Source organism: Mirounga angustirostris, unplaced genomic scaffold (assembly GCF_029215605.1).
Source record: "Mirounga angustirostris isolate CCGP_5_RB_7025 unplaced genomic scaffold, mMirAng1.0.hap1 SCAF_4, whole genome shotgun sequence".
Classification (NCBI taxonomy): Eukaryota; Metazoa; Chordata; class Mammalia; order Carnivora; family Phocidae; genus Mirounga; species Mirounga angustirostris.
In genome coordinates, this window is record NW_026991712.1 from 152,372,145 (window position 1) to 152,391,779 (window position 19,635).

The 19,635-nt window shown below is 36.2% G+C and overlaps 1 protein-coding gene across 5 annotated transcripts in view; it reads left to right on the top strand.

Moving 5' to 3' along the window:
- SPATA6 (spermatogenesis associated 6) overlaps nt 1–19,635 on the top strand; it is a 148,459-nt gene that overhangs the window by 37,356 nt on the left and 91,468 nt on the right. For 4 of the 5 annotated variants that reach the window (XM_045897734.3, XM_045897737.3, XM_045897739.3 and 1 more), the window contains exons 4-5: nt 14,574–14,615; nt 15,655–15,779. In XM_045897734.3, coding sequence (XP_045753690.1) covers nt 14,574–14,615; nt 15,655–15,779 — 167 coding nt within the window. Of the gene's footprint in view, nt 1–2,579; nt 2,622–14,573; nt 14,616–15,654; nt 15,780–19,635 lie in introns of all 5 variants that reach the window. The other variant, XM_045897736.3, reaches the window with a different exon arrangement.

A 19,635-nucleotide genomic window follows, 5' to 3' on the forward strand; every position in this document is an offset into this window, starting at 1 on the left:
AGCATTTTGCTTGAGAAATTTATCTGTGTTGTGAGTAACTAATCCATTCATCTTTATTGCTGTAGTATTTCATTATGCAACTCTACTCCAATTTATTTATTCTGTTATTTGTGGACATTGATGGGCATTTGGGTTACTAGTTTTTGCTATTATGAATAATGTTGCTCTGAACATTCCTGATTACATGACTTGGTGCTCATGAGCACGCATTCCTATTTGGTATATACATAGATGTGGTATTACTAAGTCTTAGGGTCAACATGAGTAGACAGTGCCAAGCAGTTTTCAGTGTTGCTCTACCAGTATACACTCTGCCATTGATGAAAGTTGTTCTCCACATCCTTCCCAACTCCTGGCATTGCCGGACTTTTTCATTTTAGTCATTATGATGGGTGAATAGTGGTTTTATTTGGCATTTCCCTGAAGACAAATCAGGTAGACCAATTCTTCATACGTTTATCAATCTTTCTGGACATGTTTTTATAATGTGTGTGAAATGTTTGTCTTTTGCTCATTTCTGTATCAGGTTACTTTCTAATTAATTTGTAGGAATTTTCTATATTTTCTAGTTACAAACCCTCTGTCAGTTATATGTGTTGCAGTATCTTCTACTCTGTGGCTTGCATTTTTTTATCTATTAGTGGTTCTTGTTCTTTTGATGAATAAATTATTTTTAATATAGTCTAATTTAATAATGTTTGATTTATTAATTTTTTTCTTTATGCTTAGTGCTTTTTTTGGTCATGTTTTAGAATTCTTTCCCTACCCTAAGCTATAAAGATGTTCTTCTATCTTCTACTAATCTAAAAACCTTATTCCTTTACTTTTTACCTTTAGATTTACAATTCACCTGGATTTCATTTTTATCTATGGTTTGAAGTAAGGATAAAATTTCATTTTTATTTTATATATATCTATGTGTGTAAATGCTATTTGCTGAAAAGACTTTTCGTATTCTCATTACTCTGTAATGTTACTTTGTCATAAGTTAAGTGCCTCCATACATGCAAATTTTTTTCTAGAGTCTCCTGTTTCATGGGTCTGTTCGTCCATCCTTGCATATATACTATGTTTTCTTAATTGCTGTAGCTTCAGTTTTGATATCTGATAGTTTGAGTCCTCCAGATTTATAATTTTTGAAAATTGTCTTAGCTATTTTTTTGTGTCATGTCTAATGTACTAATTAATCTTGTGTACTCATCAATGATTAGTCACATTTGTGTATATCAGTAATCACCATTCACCAAGACATAGTGTTTCCATTGCCCAGAAAGGTTTCCGTGTGCCTCTACCAGTCAGTGCTCCCCTCAAGATAATCACTATTCTGACTTTTATCAACATTGATTATTTTTGTCTATTCTTGACTTTCATGTAAAATAATCGTAGAATATGTATTTCTTTGAGTATGGCTCATGTCTGAGAATCATCTGTGTTGTTGTGTCTCAGTGAACTATTCTTTTTTATTGCCCTTTGGTATTTCACTGTATGACTATACTATAATTTATTCATTTTCTTGTTGAAGATTGTTTTTAGTCTTGGATTTTGATGAATAAAGCTACTATGGGTATTTTTATAAATATTTTGGTAATCATAATACTCAGTTCTCTTGGTATATTCTTAGGAGTGGAATTTCTGGGTCATAGAGTAGGTGTATAATTAGCTTTAGTTAATAGTGCTTAACAGTTTCCTAAAAATAACTCTAACTATTCCGAGTTGTTTGGTGTATTGGACATTGTATGTGAAAAATTGTAGAAATAATTGGGGGCATGGCATCATTACTCATTACTCTGTAATGTTACTTTGTCATAAATTAAGTGCCTCCATACATGCAAATTTTTTTTTGGCATCATGGTATCTTTCTCCAGATAGGTTCTGTTTGCTTTTATTTGCCTGTTCTAGGCTGCTAGTAGCACTAGCAATCCTTGATCTGTCAGTCTAATGTCACAGGTTAAGGTCATTTGAAGCCAGGTTTCAGTCCTTGTCAAAGCCAGATTATTTCCTGTTCATCTTTATTCCCGGGCCTTTTCAGGGGCTAAAGTATGGAGAATTTATGAAAATCTCTCCTTGTTGGTAGGCTCTGCAGTCATATTTTGTTTCTAGGTCTTCGAGACCATCAAAATCTCAGCAAATTTATCAGTTTTTCATGTGTCTTTTCTAGAATTAGCAGATGCCCTTAGAGAGAAAACAACTTTTCAATCATTTTGCTGAACTTTCATATTGAGTCTGATGTCTTTTGGTTCTATTTAAAACATTTATTCATGATTCATTTAAATATCTTTAAAAAATATTGTTAATTTGGGGCACCTGGGTGGCTCAGTCATTAAGCATCTGCCTTCAGCTCAGGTCATGATCCCAGGGTCCTGGGATCAAGCCCCGCATCGGGCTCCCTGCTCTGCTGGGAGCCTGCTTCTGCCTCTCCCACTTCCCCTGCTTGTGTTCCCTCTCTCTGTGTCTCTCTCTGTCAAATAAACAAATAAAATCTTTTTAAAAAATTGTTAATTTGCTTTGTAATCCAAGCACATGGCCTATAATACTACTGCTTCTTAGAATTTACTGATATTTTTACCCTGGGCATCTAGGATAAGGATCAAATGAAAACATGGAATGGATGCTTAAAAAAGGTATGTTCTCTTTGTGTTGGCTACAACATTTGAAACTTTCTATATCTTATTTCACCTTATTTATTTCATTAAACCAGATATTACATCAAGGCTGACTCTTTTTTTAAAATTTTTTATTAACATATAATGTATTATTTGTTTCAGGGGTACAGGTCTGTGATTCATCAGTCTTAAGCAATTCATAGTGCTCACCACAGTACTTACCCTCCCCAGTGTCCATCACCCAGCCACCCTATCCCTCCCACCCCCCTCCACTCCAGCAACCCTCGGTTTGTTTCCTGAGATTAATTAAGAATCTCTTATGGTTTGTCTCCCTCTCTGGTTTCGTCTTGTTTCATTTTTCCATCCCTTCCCCTATGATCCTCTGTCTTGTTTCTCAAATCCCTCATATCAGTGAGATCATATGATACTTGTCTTTCTCTGATTGACTTATTTCGCTTACCATAATACCCTCTAGTTCCATCCACGTCATTGCAAATGACAAGATTTCAATTTTTTTGATGGCTGCATAATATTCCATTGTGTGTGTGTGTGTGTGTGTGTGTATACCACATCTTCTTTATCCATTCATCTTTTGATGGACATCTAGGCTCTTTCCGTAGTTTGGCTATTGTGGACATTGCTGTTATAAACATTAGGGTGCATGTGCCCCTTCGGATCACTACATTTGTATCTTCGGGGTAAATACCCAGTAGTGCAATTGCTGGGTTGTATGGTAGCTCTATTTTCAACTTTTTGAGGAACCTCCATACTGTTCTCCAGAGTGGCTGCACCAGCTTGCATTCCCACCAACAGTGTAGGAGTGTTCCCCTTTCTCTGCATCCTTGCCAACATCTGTCGTTTCCTGACTTGTTAATTGTAGCCATGCTGACTGGTGTGAGGTGGTGTTTCATTGAGGTTTTGATTTGGATTTCCCTCATGTCTGTTGGCCATTTGGATGTCTTCTTTGCAGAAATATCTGTTCATGTCTTCTTAAGGCTGACTCTTAATAAAGGGTCATAGGAGACTCTCAGTAAAGGGTCATAGCTACCACTTGCCTTCCTGGCTTTTATTCTAGGTGAGTTTGGTGTTGCTGATTGACTCTCATGACCTTCAGATTGGTACCAACATAAGTTGCTTCTCAGTGCTACCTTTAGGTCTTTTTACTACTTGGAGAATTTCTTGTCTAATTTCTCTTATAGGATATTCTAAGTGTTTAAACTCCAACATTCTTAAGATGAACAGACGAATCTACTTCCTACTTTGCCAATGAAAATTGAGGTTATAGTAGTGATCTACCTTCATTTACTGCACCCTTGTCCTAAAAGTCACCTACATTATTACCCATTTTTATCTTATTTCTCCTGGTATTAGAATTTCTCTGCTCAAGGTTTTTCTGTCTACTTGTCCCCCTTACCTATCTCCTTATGCCATCTCTAATATCTTGGTCATTAGATTTTTAAAAAAGATTTATTTATTTGAGAGAGAGAGAGAGAGCATGTGCAAGTGGGGCCAGGGGCAGACAGAGAGGGGGAGAGAAACTCAAGCAGACTCCATGCCGAGCACAGAGCCCAAGGTGTGGGGCTCAGTCTCACAACCCTGAGATCACAACCTGAGCCAAAGCCAAGAGTCGGCACTTAACTGGCTGTGCCACCAGGTGCCCCTTGGTCATTAGATTTTTTTTATTCCTCCTGTATCTTCAACTTCTCTCTTGTTGTGAATCCTCACCCTATATAAACATGCTGTATATTCCCATCTTAAAAAAAATATATTCCCTGGGGCGCCTGGGTGGCTCAGTCAGTTAAGCGGCTGCCTTCGGCTCGGGTCATGATCCCGGGGTCCTGGGATCGAGCCCCGCATCGGGCTTCCTGCTCAGTGGGGAGCCTGCTTCTCCCTCTCCCTCTGCCTGCCTCTCTGCCTACTTGTTCTCTCTATCTCTCTGTCAAATAAATAAATAAAATCTTTAAAAAAATATATATTCCCTGCCTTCATATTCACCCACATCTAGCTACTGTCCTATTATTTTACTCCTCATTCAAAATACAACTTTTTCACCTAACATTTATTTTGTAAGTCTTGCTTTCTAGTTCCAGTAGACTATTAATGAACACAGTACAGGCTTTGAAGACAGTTAGAGCCGAGCTCAAATCTCAGCTCAGGAACTTACCATCTTTGGAAACCTTAACCTTTAGGCTCTGTGTCTTATCTGTAAGAGGAACCCTGACTTGTTAAAGGTTGTTTTGAGGACTTGTGTGAGGCTCATAGGAGCTCAGTCATGGCAAACAAGATATTCTCTAGATGGTAGTAAATACTACTATTATTTTGACTACCCTTTTCCTTTTTTAAAAGATGTATTTTCTGGTTTGTAATCATGTTTTTCAAGTAGTTGAGGTTGCAGAATAAGTGACCTCAGGAAAATACAGTGTTGGTATGTATAGAAAATTAAGATAGCTTATCCCACGCTTGTTTAATATGTTTGATTTCTAACAAAATTTCATTTTATTTTCTAGAAGACAGGACTTTTCTTGGTGGTCAAGTATTAGAATTATTGTAAGTGCAATAGATCAAGTTTCTTAAAAGCCTAGCTCTTATTTCAGCACCATGTTTAGCATTAATCCTTTTCTGTTCTTCCCTCTATTGGAAAAGGGATGAGAAACAGCATGGTGTATTCACAGAATGTGTCATGTGATTCAAGGGATAATAGAAAAGTCTTCTTAAGCAAAAATTGCTTATCTACTGACCTATGATAAGAACTGGAATTTGTTTTTTTTAACTTTTTGATTGCCTACGCAGACTCCATCACTCTGAGAGAAAATAGGGGATTCAGAAATAAATATAGGCCCATTTTAGTAAAAGAAGAATCAGACATGTAAATAAATAATCAGAATCTTTGCATAGGTGTACTGGATTTGAGGAGATCAGAGAACTATTGTATGAGGGATTCACATGGAAGTTGATATTGCTCAAAATTATGACAAAGTACTGTGTTTGAAGGGAACATATTTCATCTTCAGTGAAAAGTGGTAGGGACCCAGAGGTTTAGAGATTGCAATAAGGAAGAGGATGAACAGTTGACAAAATCAGATGGCATGAGACTAAAAGGAGATGATTAATTTCTTGGTAAGAGTCCTCCTGTAAAAACTGGTTTTTTCCCCAGTTTTGTTGGGAAATAATTGGCATACGTCATTGTATTAGTTTCAGATGTACAACATGATGGTTTGGCTTATGTATAATGTGAAACAATTACCATGATAGGTTTATTTATTTAATTTATTTATTTAATTTATTTATTTTAGAGAGGGAACGTGCACACCTGAGCATGCGCGTGCAGGCGAGTGTGGGGTTGGGAGGGGCAGAGGGAGAGGGGAGAGAATCTTAAGCAGACACTGTGCTTAGTGTGGAACTGATGAGGGGGCTCGGCTCGATCCCACGACCCTGAGATCACGACCTAAGGGAAACCAAGAGTTGGCTGCTTAACCAACTGTGCCACCTGGACACCCCTACCATGATAGGTTTGGTTAGCATCCATCATTTCATATAGATACAGTACAAAGAAAAGGACAGAAAATTTCTCTTGTGATGAGAACTCTTAGGATTGACTCTCTCAACAGTATCCCCGTATGTCATACAGCAGTGGTAATTGTTGTCGTCATTTGCACATCACATCCCTAGTACTTACTTATCTTATAACTTATAAGTTTGTACTTTTGACCACCTTCCTCCAGTTTCTCCTTTCCCCACCACCTGCCTCTGGTAACCACAAATATGATCTCTTTTTCTATGAGTTTGGTGGTTTTTTTGGGTTTTGTTTTGTTTTGTTTAATTCCACATATAAGTGAGATCATATAGTATTTGTCTTTCTCTGATTTGTTTCATTTAGCAGAATGCCTTCAACATGTATCCGTGTCGTTCCAAATGGTAGGATTTCATCTTTTTTATGGCTGAACAGTATTCCATTGTATAATTTCTGTAGATTTGATGGAAAAGGCAGAAGAGAACTTTAACAAAACAGTATAATGGGAGTTTTCACAGTGATGCTTTTAGAGCACACACAACTTTCTTTAATCAAAAATACTTAAAAAAAACTTTTTATTAAGAGAATATTTAATAAATATATAAAAGTAGACAAAAGAGAAAAATGAACACCCCTGGCCTATCACTCAGTTCAGTAATTATCAACTCATGGCTAATGTTGTTTTTTCTCTATCTCCCCCTTCTTTTAGAATATTTTGAAGTAAATCACTTTTTTAAATTGTTTTATTTTATTTTATTTTATTTTATTTTATTATTATTATTTTTTTTAGTATTTCTTTTTTTAAGATTTTATTTATTTATTTGAGAGAGAGAATGAGACAGAGAGAGAGAGCATGAGATGGGGGAGGATCAGAGGGAGAAGCAGACTCCCTGCTGAGCAGGGAGCCTGATGCGGGGACTCGATCCCGGGACTCCAGTATCATGACCTGAGCCGAAGGCAGTCGCTTAACCAACTGAGCCACCCAGGCGCCCCGATTTTATTTTATTTTTTAAGATTTTATTTATTTATTTGAGAGAGAGAGAATGAGAGATAGAGAGCACGAGAGGGAAGGGGGTCAGAGGGAGAAGCAGACTCCCTGCTCAGCAGGGAGCCCAATGTGGGACTCGATCCGGGGACTCCAGGATCATGACCTGAGCTGAAGGCAGTTGCTTAACCAACTGAGCCACCTAGGTGCCCTGTTTTTATTTTTTTAAGATTTTATTTATTTGAGATAGAGAGCGAGCAAGCGAGAGAGAGAGAGAGAGAGCATGAGTGGGGTGAGGGGTAGAGGGAGAGGGAGAAGTAGACTCTCCACTGACCAGGGAGCCTGAGGTGGGGCTCCATCCCAGGACCCTGGGATCATGACCTGAGCTGAAGGCAGATGCTTAATTGACTCAGCGACCCAGATGCCCCTAAAGCCCTTTTTTAGATCATCACTTTTTAAAGATTATTTTGAAGTAAATCTCAGACATCATATGGTTTTATCTATAGAGACCAATATCTAAAATGTAGGTTTTGGGTAGATAGCCTGTCATTTTCATTTTTTGTGAGCTTCTTATCAAGTTTTGGTATCAAGGTTTTGCTGGGCTTGTAAGACAAATTGAGAAGTGTTCTCTCTTATGGTCCTTGAAAGAGTGTGTATATAATTGACACTGTTTTCTTCCATAGAAGTTTGAAAGAATTCACCAGTGAAGTCACTGACTTAGTGTTTTGTTGTTGCTGCTGTTGTTGTTGTTAGGTTTTAAAGAACAGATTGTGTGTATCTACACACATATATATATATGTAACATACATTACACATATGCGTGTGTATATATATATAAAACCATTTAGTTTTTTTCTGTATCTGTACAAGTTTTAAGTTTTCTTTTGGTAGAAATTTGTTTTTTTAAATAAATCATTATTTTGAAGTAAGTGTCAAGATTGGATCAGATATGGATATCTAAAATAAAGAAACAACATTACACACACCAGAAATTTCTTATCATCATCAAATATCCACTCAGTTTACATTTCCCCAATTGTACTATAATTGTTTAATCATTTTGTTTGAATTATGATTCAGATCAGGTACCTTCAATACATTCAGGAGCATGAATGTATTCATAATGTCTTGTTAGAATTTTTAAATACTTCTATCTCTTTTCATTCCTGATATTAGTAATTTGTGTCTTCTCTCTTTTCTCTTGACCAGTGTTACCATGTATTCATCAACTGGTGAATTGAACCTTTTATTATTTTGACGTTTTTCTTTGAAGATTTCTCTCTCTTTTATAGAGCAGCCAAGCCAGCAGGATTTTTTTTTACTTTTCATATATTATATCTTTGTTTATGTTTTTGTTTTCTATCTTTGTATGTCCTTATATTTTATATGTGTGTCTTACAAGCAGATTTGAAAGGAGTTTTCTTTCTTTAAAAATTCAATCTGAAAAAATAAATAAATAAATAAAAATTCAATCTGTCTTTTAATTGGTTGATTTAGACTTTCTCTTACAATGTGTGATATAATTATAGAAACTGGAAACAGTTATCAGGAGTTAGGGATGGGTTTGGGGAGGGCGGTGGGTGTGGCTACAGAAGGGCAACATAAGACATCATGTGATGCACCCCTTCTGTATCTTGGCTGCGGTGGTAAATACACAAATCCACACATCTGACAGAAGTGTATAGAACTAAATATAGACACACACATACTCACATAGAAATGAGTACAAATAAAGCTGGAGAAATTTAAATAAAACCAGTGGATTGTATCAGTGTCACAGTAGTTATGATATATTTACTATAGAGTACCCCCTTATCTGGGTTTTTGCCTTCCATGGTTTCAGTTACCTCCAGTCCAGTAGCAGATGATCCTCCTTCTGACCTATTATTGTCAGGAGATCAATAGCAGCCTAACACTATCATTCATCTCACATCAACAGTAGCCTAACAATCATTCCCCTCACTTCATCTTATCACAATCATTTTATCATCTCACATCATCACAAGAAGAAGGGTGAATACAGTACAATAAGATATTTCGAGAGAGGGAGAAAGACCACATTCACATAACTTTTATTACAGTATGTTATAATTTTTCTATTTTATTATTACTTATTGTTAATCTCTTACTATACCTAATTTATAAATTAAACTTTATCATAGGTATGTATATACAGGAAAAAAACATAGTAAATATAGGGATCAGTGCTGTCCATGATTACAGGCACCCACTGGAGGTCTTGGAGCCTATCCCTCATGGATAAGGGGGGACTATGATATATTTTTGCATTGGGGGGAAAATGGGTAAAAAGTATATGCCATCGCTCTGTCTTGCTTCTTACTGCATGTGAATCCGCATCTCAAAATAAAAAGTTTACATAAAAAATGTATTTACTGATATATTTTGGTTTAAATCTACCATAGTACTATTTACTTTTTATTTGTTCTGATTATTGAATATTATTGTTCTTTTTTTCTTCTATTTTTTGCTCTTTCATTTCTACTTGATTATCTTGGAGGTGCATGTTCTTTACTGTTTTGTTTTTTTCAGTGGTTACCATAGAGGTTGCAGAATGCATGCTTCACTTATCAAACCCTAATGTATGTATTTTTATTTTTACCTTTTCTAGGTTGTGGAGAAGCTTACAACTACTTGACTTCATTTATGTCCCTTCTAGATTTTATGTGGGTTTTTTTTCCTGTATTTTAGATTAGTATGCAGTTAAACTACACAAAATACTATTGTTATTGTTGTATCGGCATCATATTTTCACTTTACAACCATATTTTACCTTTTTGGTTGTTCTTTATTTCCTTTCATTTTTGAGCTTCTTTCTTAGTTTATTGCTTTTTTCTGAAGAAAATTCTTTCACAGTTCCTTTCTCAGTGGTCTTTTGGTGATGGATTATCTTGATTTTTATTTATTTGAAAATATCTTTATTTTGTCTTAATTTTTGAAGGGTAGTTTTGCTGAACTTGGGATTATTGCCTCCTAGCCCTTAGAAAATACTGTCCCATTGTCTTTTCATTCCCTAAGTTTTTGTTGAGAAATCATCTGTCGATTTTATTGTTATTTCATTAAAGATATTCTGTCATTTTCCACTGGCTTCCTTTAATATCTTCTCTTTCGTCTTTTTTTCCTGTAGTTTTGCTTTGATGTGCCCAACTCTACATATATGTGTATATGTATGTGTATGTATATTTTAAAATATATTCTGCTTGGTGTTTGTATCTTGGTATCTTTCTTCAAATAAATTCTCAGGCATTAACCTTTCAAATATTGCTTTTGTCCCTTTCTCTTCTTTCCTTTTGCAAATCCAACTACTCATTGTTAGACCCTCTTACTGTATCCTTTTCCCCCCTTTCTTATATTCTCCATCCTTTTGGCTTTCTGTGCTTTTCTCAAGATATTTACTTTTGTCTTCTAATTCTGTAGATCTTTCCAGGGTCATTTATAATCTGCTGATAAATCTACCTGTTATGGGTCTCTTCTTGTTGTTGTTGCTATTTTATTTTTCAGTTAAAAAATTTCCCTTTGGTTCTTCATAACAGTTTCTAGTTCTCTACTAACATTCTCAACCTTGCATTTTATTTTATTGAGCGTATTAAGCATATTTTAAGTCCCAGTCTGATAACTAATTTTTCTGGATTCTTCGGTTGACCTGCTTTTGTTGTCTGTTATTTTTCTTTCTTTTTTTTTTTTAAGTATTTTTTTTTAAAGATTTTATTTATTTATTTGAGAGAGAGAGAATGAGATCGGAGCATGAGAGGGGGGAGGGTCAGAGAGAGAGGCAGACTCCCTGCTGAGCAGGGAGCCCGACGTGGGACTCGATCCCGGGACTCTAGGATCATGACCTGAGCCGAAGGCAGTCACTTAACCAACTGAGCCACCCAGGCGCCCTGTCTGTTATTTTTCTTGTTTTTCGATCACAATTTTCATTTTTCCTGTATACTTGGTCGGTTTTCATTGATTGTCAGACTTCGAATGTAAAAATTTTTGAAATAATTTGAAAACTTAGATGATGATATTTTCTTTTAGAAAAGATTTATGATTGATTTGGCAGATTTGTAGGGGGCATTAGCAATTCTGGATCACCTTAATTCAGACAGGACTTGGGATGATTCAGATTTAGCCCTTAGTTACTAGTTGGCTGTCTTAGTTCATTTGGATTGCTGTAACAAAATAACATAGACTAGGTGGCTTACAAACTATGAAAGTTTATTTCTTTACAGTTCTGGAGGCTGGGAAGTCTCAGATCAAGGTGAGCAGATTTGGTGTTTGGTGTGGGTTCCCTTTCTGTTCATAGGTAGCCATCTTTTCTCTGTATCCTCAAGTGAAAGAAGGAGCAAGGAAGCTCTTGGGGGGTCTCTTTTATATTGGTACCAATCTCATTATGAGGGCTTTGCCCTACCTCCCAAAGGCCCCAACTCCGAACATCACATTGGGGGGAATTCAACATATGAATTTTGGGAGGAATAAAAACATGCAGTATATAGTGTTGGCTATCTATTTTTAGTTTACTCTTTACCCTTGTAGTTATCTTTTCAAGATCCAGTCTTATAGCCTAGCCAGTTTATCAGGCTATTGTCTCTTACAAGCACACCTCCCCTCCTATCCTTTTCCAAGGCCACAATACTCCAATTTTTGGTCCTTTACTTGAATTTATCAAAAGCTATGTTCAGCTTTTCAGCCTCTAAGCTACCTCTACCAGGACTGTCAGATATCCAAAAAGAAAAGCAGCCTCAAATGCCAGGCTTATTTCTCTGTGTTTCCTTCTTATACTGAGTTTCAAACATAATTTTTTCCTACCTTGTTAGGTCTCTCATGCTTTCATTGTTTACCTTTTCAAGTTGATTTTTGCAGAAGGGTTATTTTTCAAATACCTAATCTCTCAGATTACCCTGCTGTGTTCTGCTTAAAGCCTTTGTACATCCTGTTTCTCCTGCTTAAAAAACTCTACCCCCCCATCGCTTCTCGGCCTTTTGGCTAAGATCAAGTGTAAAAACTCTACCTCCCCAGTCCCCCCAGTTTACACCTGTTCATGCTATAGATCAGATCCTAAAGAGCTCTTCTTCAGGCTTCTCTGACTCCCTGACTAGATTAGGTCCTGTTAATATAGTCTTTTATAGCACTACCTGCAGTGCCTTCATTGCACCTGTGGTTTGTAGTTACAATTTATTTGTGTGTTTATTTCCTTTAATGTTTACATTTTCAATGCAGTGTAAGGCTCTTGAGGAAAAGGGCCATATCAGGTTTTTTTTCTTATTACAAATTATAACCTATAGGAAGTATTTAATATTTCTTCATAGATTGGATGTACTGGTATTGGGTTAAATGATTGAGACTTCCCTTGAATGATAATGGCAGAATTTAAAGAAAGAAAGAGATTATGCCTTTTTCATGGGTCCTGTAATGGGAGGCAAGACATAGTGCATCTTTTATTCTTATTTTTATAAATGTATTATAAAATACTTCAGACATATTAAAAATATAAGGAATTATATAATATATCCCACTGTCCTCACAGCTCTGCTTAAGAAATAAGACAAATTTCTATTCATAAAGATATACAGAGAGCCCAGAAATAGACCCCCATAAATATAATCAACTGACTTTGACAAAGGAGCAAAGGCAATACAGTGGAACAAAGAGTTTTTTCAAAAACTGGTGCTAGAACACATTCAAAAATGAATCTAGATACAGACCATACACCCTTCACAAAAATTAACTGAAAATAGATCATAGACCTAACTGTAAATACAAAACCCATAAAACTGTTAGAAACTAACATAGGAAGAAACCTAGATGACCTTGAGTACGATGATGCCTTTTTAGATACAACACGAAAGACATCATCCATGAAAGAAATAATTGACAAACTGGACTTCATTTAAATTAAAAATTTCAGGGCACCTGGGTGGCCCAGTCATTAAGCGTCTGCCTTGGGCTCAGGTCATGATCCCAGGGTCCTGGGATCGAGCCCCGCATCGGGCTCCCTGCTCTGCGGGGAGCCTGCTTCTCCCTCTCCCCCTGCTTGTGTTCCCTCTCTGGCTGTCTCTCTCTGTCAAATAAATAAATAAAATCTTTAAAAAAAATTAAAAATTCTACTCTGTGAAAGACAATATCAAGAGAATTAGAAGATAAACCACATATTGGGAGAAAATATTTATAAAATATTAATAAGGACATTTATCCAAAATATACAAAGAACTTTTAAAACTCAATAATAAAATAACAAACAACATTATTTTTAAATTGGCCAAAGACCTTAACAGATACTTCATCAAAGAAGATATAAAGATGGCAAATAAGCATATGAAAAGATGTTCCACATCATATGTCTCTGGGGAAATTCAAATTAAAACAAGGTACCACCACACTGCTAGAATGGCCAAAATCCAAAACACTGACAGCACCAAATGTTGGTGAGGTATTGAGCAAAAAGAATTCTTCTTATATAGCTGGTGAGAATTCATAATGGAACAGCAATTTGGAGACTGGTGGTTTATTACAAAACTAAGCACACTCCTAACATATAATCCAGCAACTACCCTTTTTGGTATTTACCCAAAGGAGTTAAAAACTTATGTCCATGTAAAAACCTGCACAAGGTTGTTTAGAGCAGCTTTGTAACTACCAAAACTTGGAAGCAACCAAGGTGCCTATAGTAGGTGAATGGATAAAGTGTGGTACATCCAGACAATGAATATTATTGAGAACTTACAAGAAATGAGCTATCAAGCCACAAACAACATGAAGGACACTTAAATGCATGTTACTGAGTGAAAGAAGCCAATGCGAAAAACCTGAATACTGTATGATTTTAATATGACATTCTGGAAAAGGCAAAGCTATGGGGACAGTAAAAAGATCAGTGGTTGCTTGTCGGAGCAAATTGAAGTGGAGGAGAGAGATGAATAGACATAGCACAGAGGAAAATCAGGGAAGTGAAAATACTATGAATGATACTATAATGATGGAATATGTATGTCATTATGCATTTATTTCTCCAAATCCAGAGAGTATACATCACCAAGAGTGAGCCTCAAGATAAACTATGGATTTTGGGTGACTATTATGTGACTATGGGGGTTCATCCTTGGTAAAAAAAAAAAAAAATGTGCCATTCCTGTGAGTGCTGTTGATGGTAGAGAGGCTATGCATGTGTGGGGACAGCAATATATGGGAAATCTCTGTATTTTCCTCTCAATTTTGTTGTAAACCTAAAACTGCTCTAAAAAGATAAAGTTTAAAAAAAATCGGAAAAAAACCCAGAGAGACTGAAGGGACAATCTCTACTATTGATTAATAAAGCCCTAAGAGACATAGCAATCAAAAAATATACACAGTACACTAAGATATAAACATATATGTAGTGTACCCAGTAATTACTTTGACTTTTAGATACTTTTATGATAAAGTAACTAATTTTTGTTTATTGTTAATTTAAGGAAATTTTTCTTTAACCTTTCAGATGATACAGCATTGTTTGAGTTGATTCAACTAGTTCCACCAGGTACTGTATTATATTTTGATAAGGTAATTGATGTGCAAACCCATGTCAAAAAATGCTTTTAAAAAATAGATATTTTCCCTTTCTTCCCAAATTAAGAATGAAGTTGAGTTTCTAGTATTGGTCCACTATGCACAGAACAGCAATAGATGAAAATAATAAATACATAACAATTGGCATGAATCATATTTGAACATATTCTAAAACTGAATAAATAGTAATAAAGGAAGGTGGAAAATTATATGCTATCATCCTAGCATATTTTGTGACATTCATAAAAATTGACTTTGAGTTTTTGTGATTTTTCTCAAACAACATTTTTTTATTGATAAGGTAATTATCTTTGTTTTTGTGTGTTGACTGTTACTGGGAATGGGGAGTGGAATAAAACCTTAACTGTTTAGTGAACATTACAAATCTCTGGGGTAGGTAAAATTAAAATTAAAATATGGAGGATAACTTGATTTTTGTTATTTACTTCTGTGAGTATAGGAGAAATCTATCTTAATCAAATAATTATTCTATGTGAAAAGTGGAGAGCTATATGTTACTAAAAATTAGTAATCTAAAAGATTTTGAATATTACATCTATACTTAATTTGGGTAACCACAAATTCTAGAAGATGTCTACATTTTTTTCCAACATGTAACCTAATGTCTTACAATGGCAATTAGAAAAGAATGGAAGATAGGAAAAATTTATGGAGATGGTAATTACATTTTAGATTTGTAAATGTCATACCAACTTGATATGTTTACAAGGACTTTTTTTCTCTAGAAACACATAGGTACTCATAAAATTTACATGAATATCTCCCTTCTATAAAAGGGGGAGGGAGAATTAGTAATATGTACTACATTTCTGAATAAGGAATCCATTTAGCATAACTTTCTTTTAATTTTCCTTTCATAGAAAAAAAAAAATGACCCTGAAGCAGAAATTTCAGTAAGGCATCAGGCACTATATATATTGTACTTGATCATATTGTTTCTAAATAGAATATTTTATTATAATTTGAATCATAGGGTATCTTTCTTGTAGTGGGTGAAACACTGTCTACGTATGATGAAAATACACGGGATTTCATGTTCCCGGGTCCAAACCAAATTTCTGGACACCATGATTCAAACCGCCAGGTTACCATGAGGAGGATTTCTGGCCTTCGAGTAAGTGTATTTTCTCAATCAGTCTGTGATGTAGGATCATTGTCAAAAACCACCACGTAGGCTTTAATACCTGAAATGTGAAGAACTAACTCAAAGTTTAATTTGGTTCAAAACATAATTTTTTTATGAAATTATGATGTTATTTTAAACATACTGAAATCTGAACAAAGCCCATGCATCTTTCATCCAGAATTAACAAGTGTTAATTTGCCTTATATTCCTCAGATTTTTCTCCTCTCCTTCTGCCTCCCACCTCCCCACCTTCCCTATCTGTCTCTTTATTGTTCTCTCAAAAGAATGACCAATAATCATTTGAAAAGGTGCTCGATTTCATTAGCATATAGGGAAATCCAAACTAAAACAACCTTATGATTTCATTTTTATAGCCATAAGGTTGGTAAAATTTAATAAAATATGACCATATTAGAAGTGTGAAAAACTGGAAGCTCTTCCATACTGGTATGCTATGTAAGTTGGAACCACCACAATTCAGAGTTATCTAGTAAAAGCAAAGATTCTCATAGCTTTTCTCTAGGTATGTTTCATGGAGATGTATTCTCTCTGGTATACTAAGAGCCTTTCTAGGGATGTTCATTGATAGCATTGTTCATAATAGTGAAAAATCGGAATAATTTAAATGTTCATTAGTAGGAGTTTGGATAGATTAATTGTTGTATGTTCATGTCATGGAAATATACATTTATATACCTAAAAGTGAAAGCTGCATCGTGACAACCAACTCTTCCATCCTTTCCCCCAACTCCCTTCAACTTTTGTTGGGTCATTTAGAAATATATTTATCCCTGAAAATGTCTTCCACTTAGAGAAACTGAGAGAAGACCCTGCTATTTCAAAGAAGAAAAAAAGCAAAAGATGTCTAGGTTGAAATAATTTGGACAAACATTTTTTTACTATCTTTATAAAATGTTAAAATAGTATGAGTAAGGAAAGTGGGGTGATATATGAGCTAGTATGGTAAATTAAATACTTTTCCCTATAGGTCTAGGTTTATGATATGCTCTGTTCTGGGAAATAGCAACTTCTGCTTGCTAGAAGTTTAAAAGTTGACTAGCAAATCTACGAAAATGTACTTCCTTTGGGATATTATCAGTGTCCATTAGCCATCTTCCATATTATGAAAACCTTCAAAGAGTGTTTCAGCAAATGTATGGAAGCCTGCAATGAAAAAAAATCTGATTTTAAAATTATGGTGTTTTGAAAGTAATTTAAAATGCTGTATTATAACAAATTGGCAATATAAACATAAAAGTATGGGCCATTAATAAGTATCTTCTTCATTTACTTTGGGTTTTTTACATACATTCAGATGTTGGATTACTAAGGCAAAAAATACATATATATATGTATGTGTATATATATGTGTGTGTATGTGTATATATACATATATATATATATATATATATATATATATATATATATATATATATATATATATATATATGGTGGTGTGAGGAGGTTGGCAGTTCCTCTCTCCGTAAAAAACAGGCAGTTCCTCTCTCCATAAAAAACTGGACAAATTCATCACAAAAACAATTTCAGGACACTGGAAACTGGCAATTAAGACAATTGAGACAGATTAAGTTCCGGATGTTATAAGGAAGTGTTGAATAACTATATTATACACCTGAAACTAATATTACACTGTATGTTAACTAACTAGAATTTTAAAAAAAAAAGGGTGTTTATGCTTAAATAACGGCTGAAACGTTGGATAAAAATGGCGGCAGCATGTGGCCTTCTTGCCTGGGACAGCTTCCATACCCTGCAAGGCCAGTGAGAATTGTAGCTTCACCAGTCCTGGGGCTGGGCAGAAAAATCAGAAGCTCTGCTACTAGAGGGGTCAGAATCAATTTTGGAGAGTGAGACTATGATACTGTGATTTAAAGTAAGAAATATATATTTGGTCTTTATCCTTGTTCTGGCACAAAGCTCCCAAAATCCTTGGAATTTTCTAAGTGATGGGGAGCAATAAAGGTGTCTTTTGTTATGTTAATGAGGTGACTTTTGGAAAGCCCCTGTATAACCTAAGGATGGGGGCTGGTTGCCAGGAGGAACAACCCTGGTATTAGAGGGTTAAAACTTTCAGCCCCTTGACCTCTGGGGAGAATAGATAAGGCTGGAGATTGCATTAAAATACCAATGGCCAGTGATTTAATCAATCATGCCTATGTAATGAAACCTCCATAGAAGCCCAAAGGGCCTGGGTTTAGAGAGCTCTTAGGTTGCCGGACTCATGGAGGCAGCTCCTGGGAGAGTGGTTTCCCTGGGGAGGGCATTGCTCCATGTCCCTTCCCACATACTTTGCTCCATGAATCTCTTCCCTTTGGATATTCATCTGTATCATTTATCATATTCTTTTGTAATAAATTGGTAAACAGTAAACTATTTTCCTGAGTTGTGTGAGCCTCTCTATCCAATTAATTAAACCAGGGGAGGCGGTCATGGGGACCTCCAAATTATACCTGATTGGTCGGGAACACAGGTAACAACCCAGTCGTGTGATTGCATCTGAAGCAGGCTGGGCAGTCTTGTGGGACTGATCCCTTAACCTCTGGGATCTGATGCTGTTGCCAGGTAGATAGTGTCAGAACTGAGTTAAATTATAGGACCCCCTACCTGGTGTCACAGAGAATTGCTTGGTGGTGTTGGAAAACCCACACATTGGAATTGGTGTCAGAATCATAAGGACAGATAGTGTGGCTTCACTGGATTCAGATGCAAGTGGATGAAAGAAACCCCACAGCTTTGATAGGCCAATGGCAGTTCCAATTAGAGTGAGTAGCCCATCTGCCAGAAAGTTCACAGAAGTAAGGGAGCAGTAAAAGGGCTGAGATAAGCTCTCCACCCATTCCTGGCTGTTTCTGAAACAATGCACATGCAATGAGAGACCGAGACTGTGAGAGCCCAGCAACAAGTGAAACTCAGTAGAAACTGCAGACCTGACTATCTTTGAATGCATTCCCCAAGCCACATACAGATAATCAACAAAGAGTGGAACCCTTACAGGTTCATGGGATGACTACCAAGCTATGTATATATATAGGTGAGACTCCTAGAAAGATTGGAAGAATCAAAAGATATGGCACATATAAAGTGAATAGCAAAATGGCAGATATAAATCCAGTCATACAATTATTGTATTTAAATGTGAATGGATAAAACACTCCCATCAGTAGTTTGTTGCACTGGCAGAAGACAGTGCACCCTTCTTCAGAATTCTTGTGACAGGGGCGCCTGGGTGGCTGTCGTTAAGTGTCTGCCTTCGGCTCAGGTCATGATCCCAGGGTCCTTGGATCGAGTCCCACATCGGGCTCCTTGCTCCGCAGAAAGCCTGCTTCTCCCTCTCCCACTCCCCCTGCTTGTGTTCCCTCTCTGGCTGTGTCTCTCTCTGTCAAATAAATAAAATCTTTAAAAAAAAAAAAAGAATTCTTGTGACATCTGTCTGAGTCTTAGGCTGTTCTCCTGAACCCATTGCTGTGGCAAGAATTCCATCACATCTGGGATTAAATCCTGGCACTCTCACAGACTACCTGACTAAACTCGAGCAAAGCACTATCATATGAAGATATCATAGGGCTGCTGGGTGGATTAATGACACCTTGTAAATGGTTACAGCAGTACCTGGCACGGAGAACGCTCTGTAAATGAGAGTGATATGGTGATGGCTGTCGAGGTGATGACAGTGCTGATGATAATACCCCCTTTAGACTGTGAACTCCATAGAAACAGAATCTGTGGCTTTCTCATCTTTGAATTTAACTCTCAGCACAGTACTTTGCATGGAGTAGGCACTTAAATGCCACTTGATTGAATTGAATGAATGAATTACATCTCG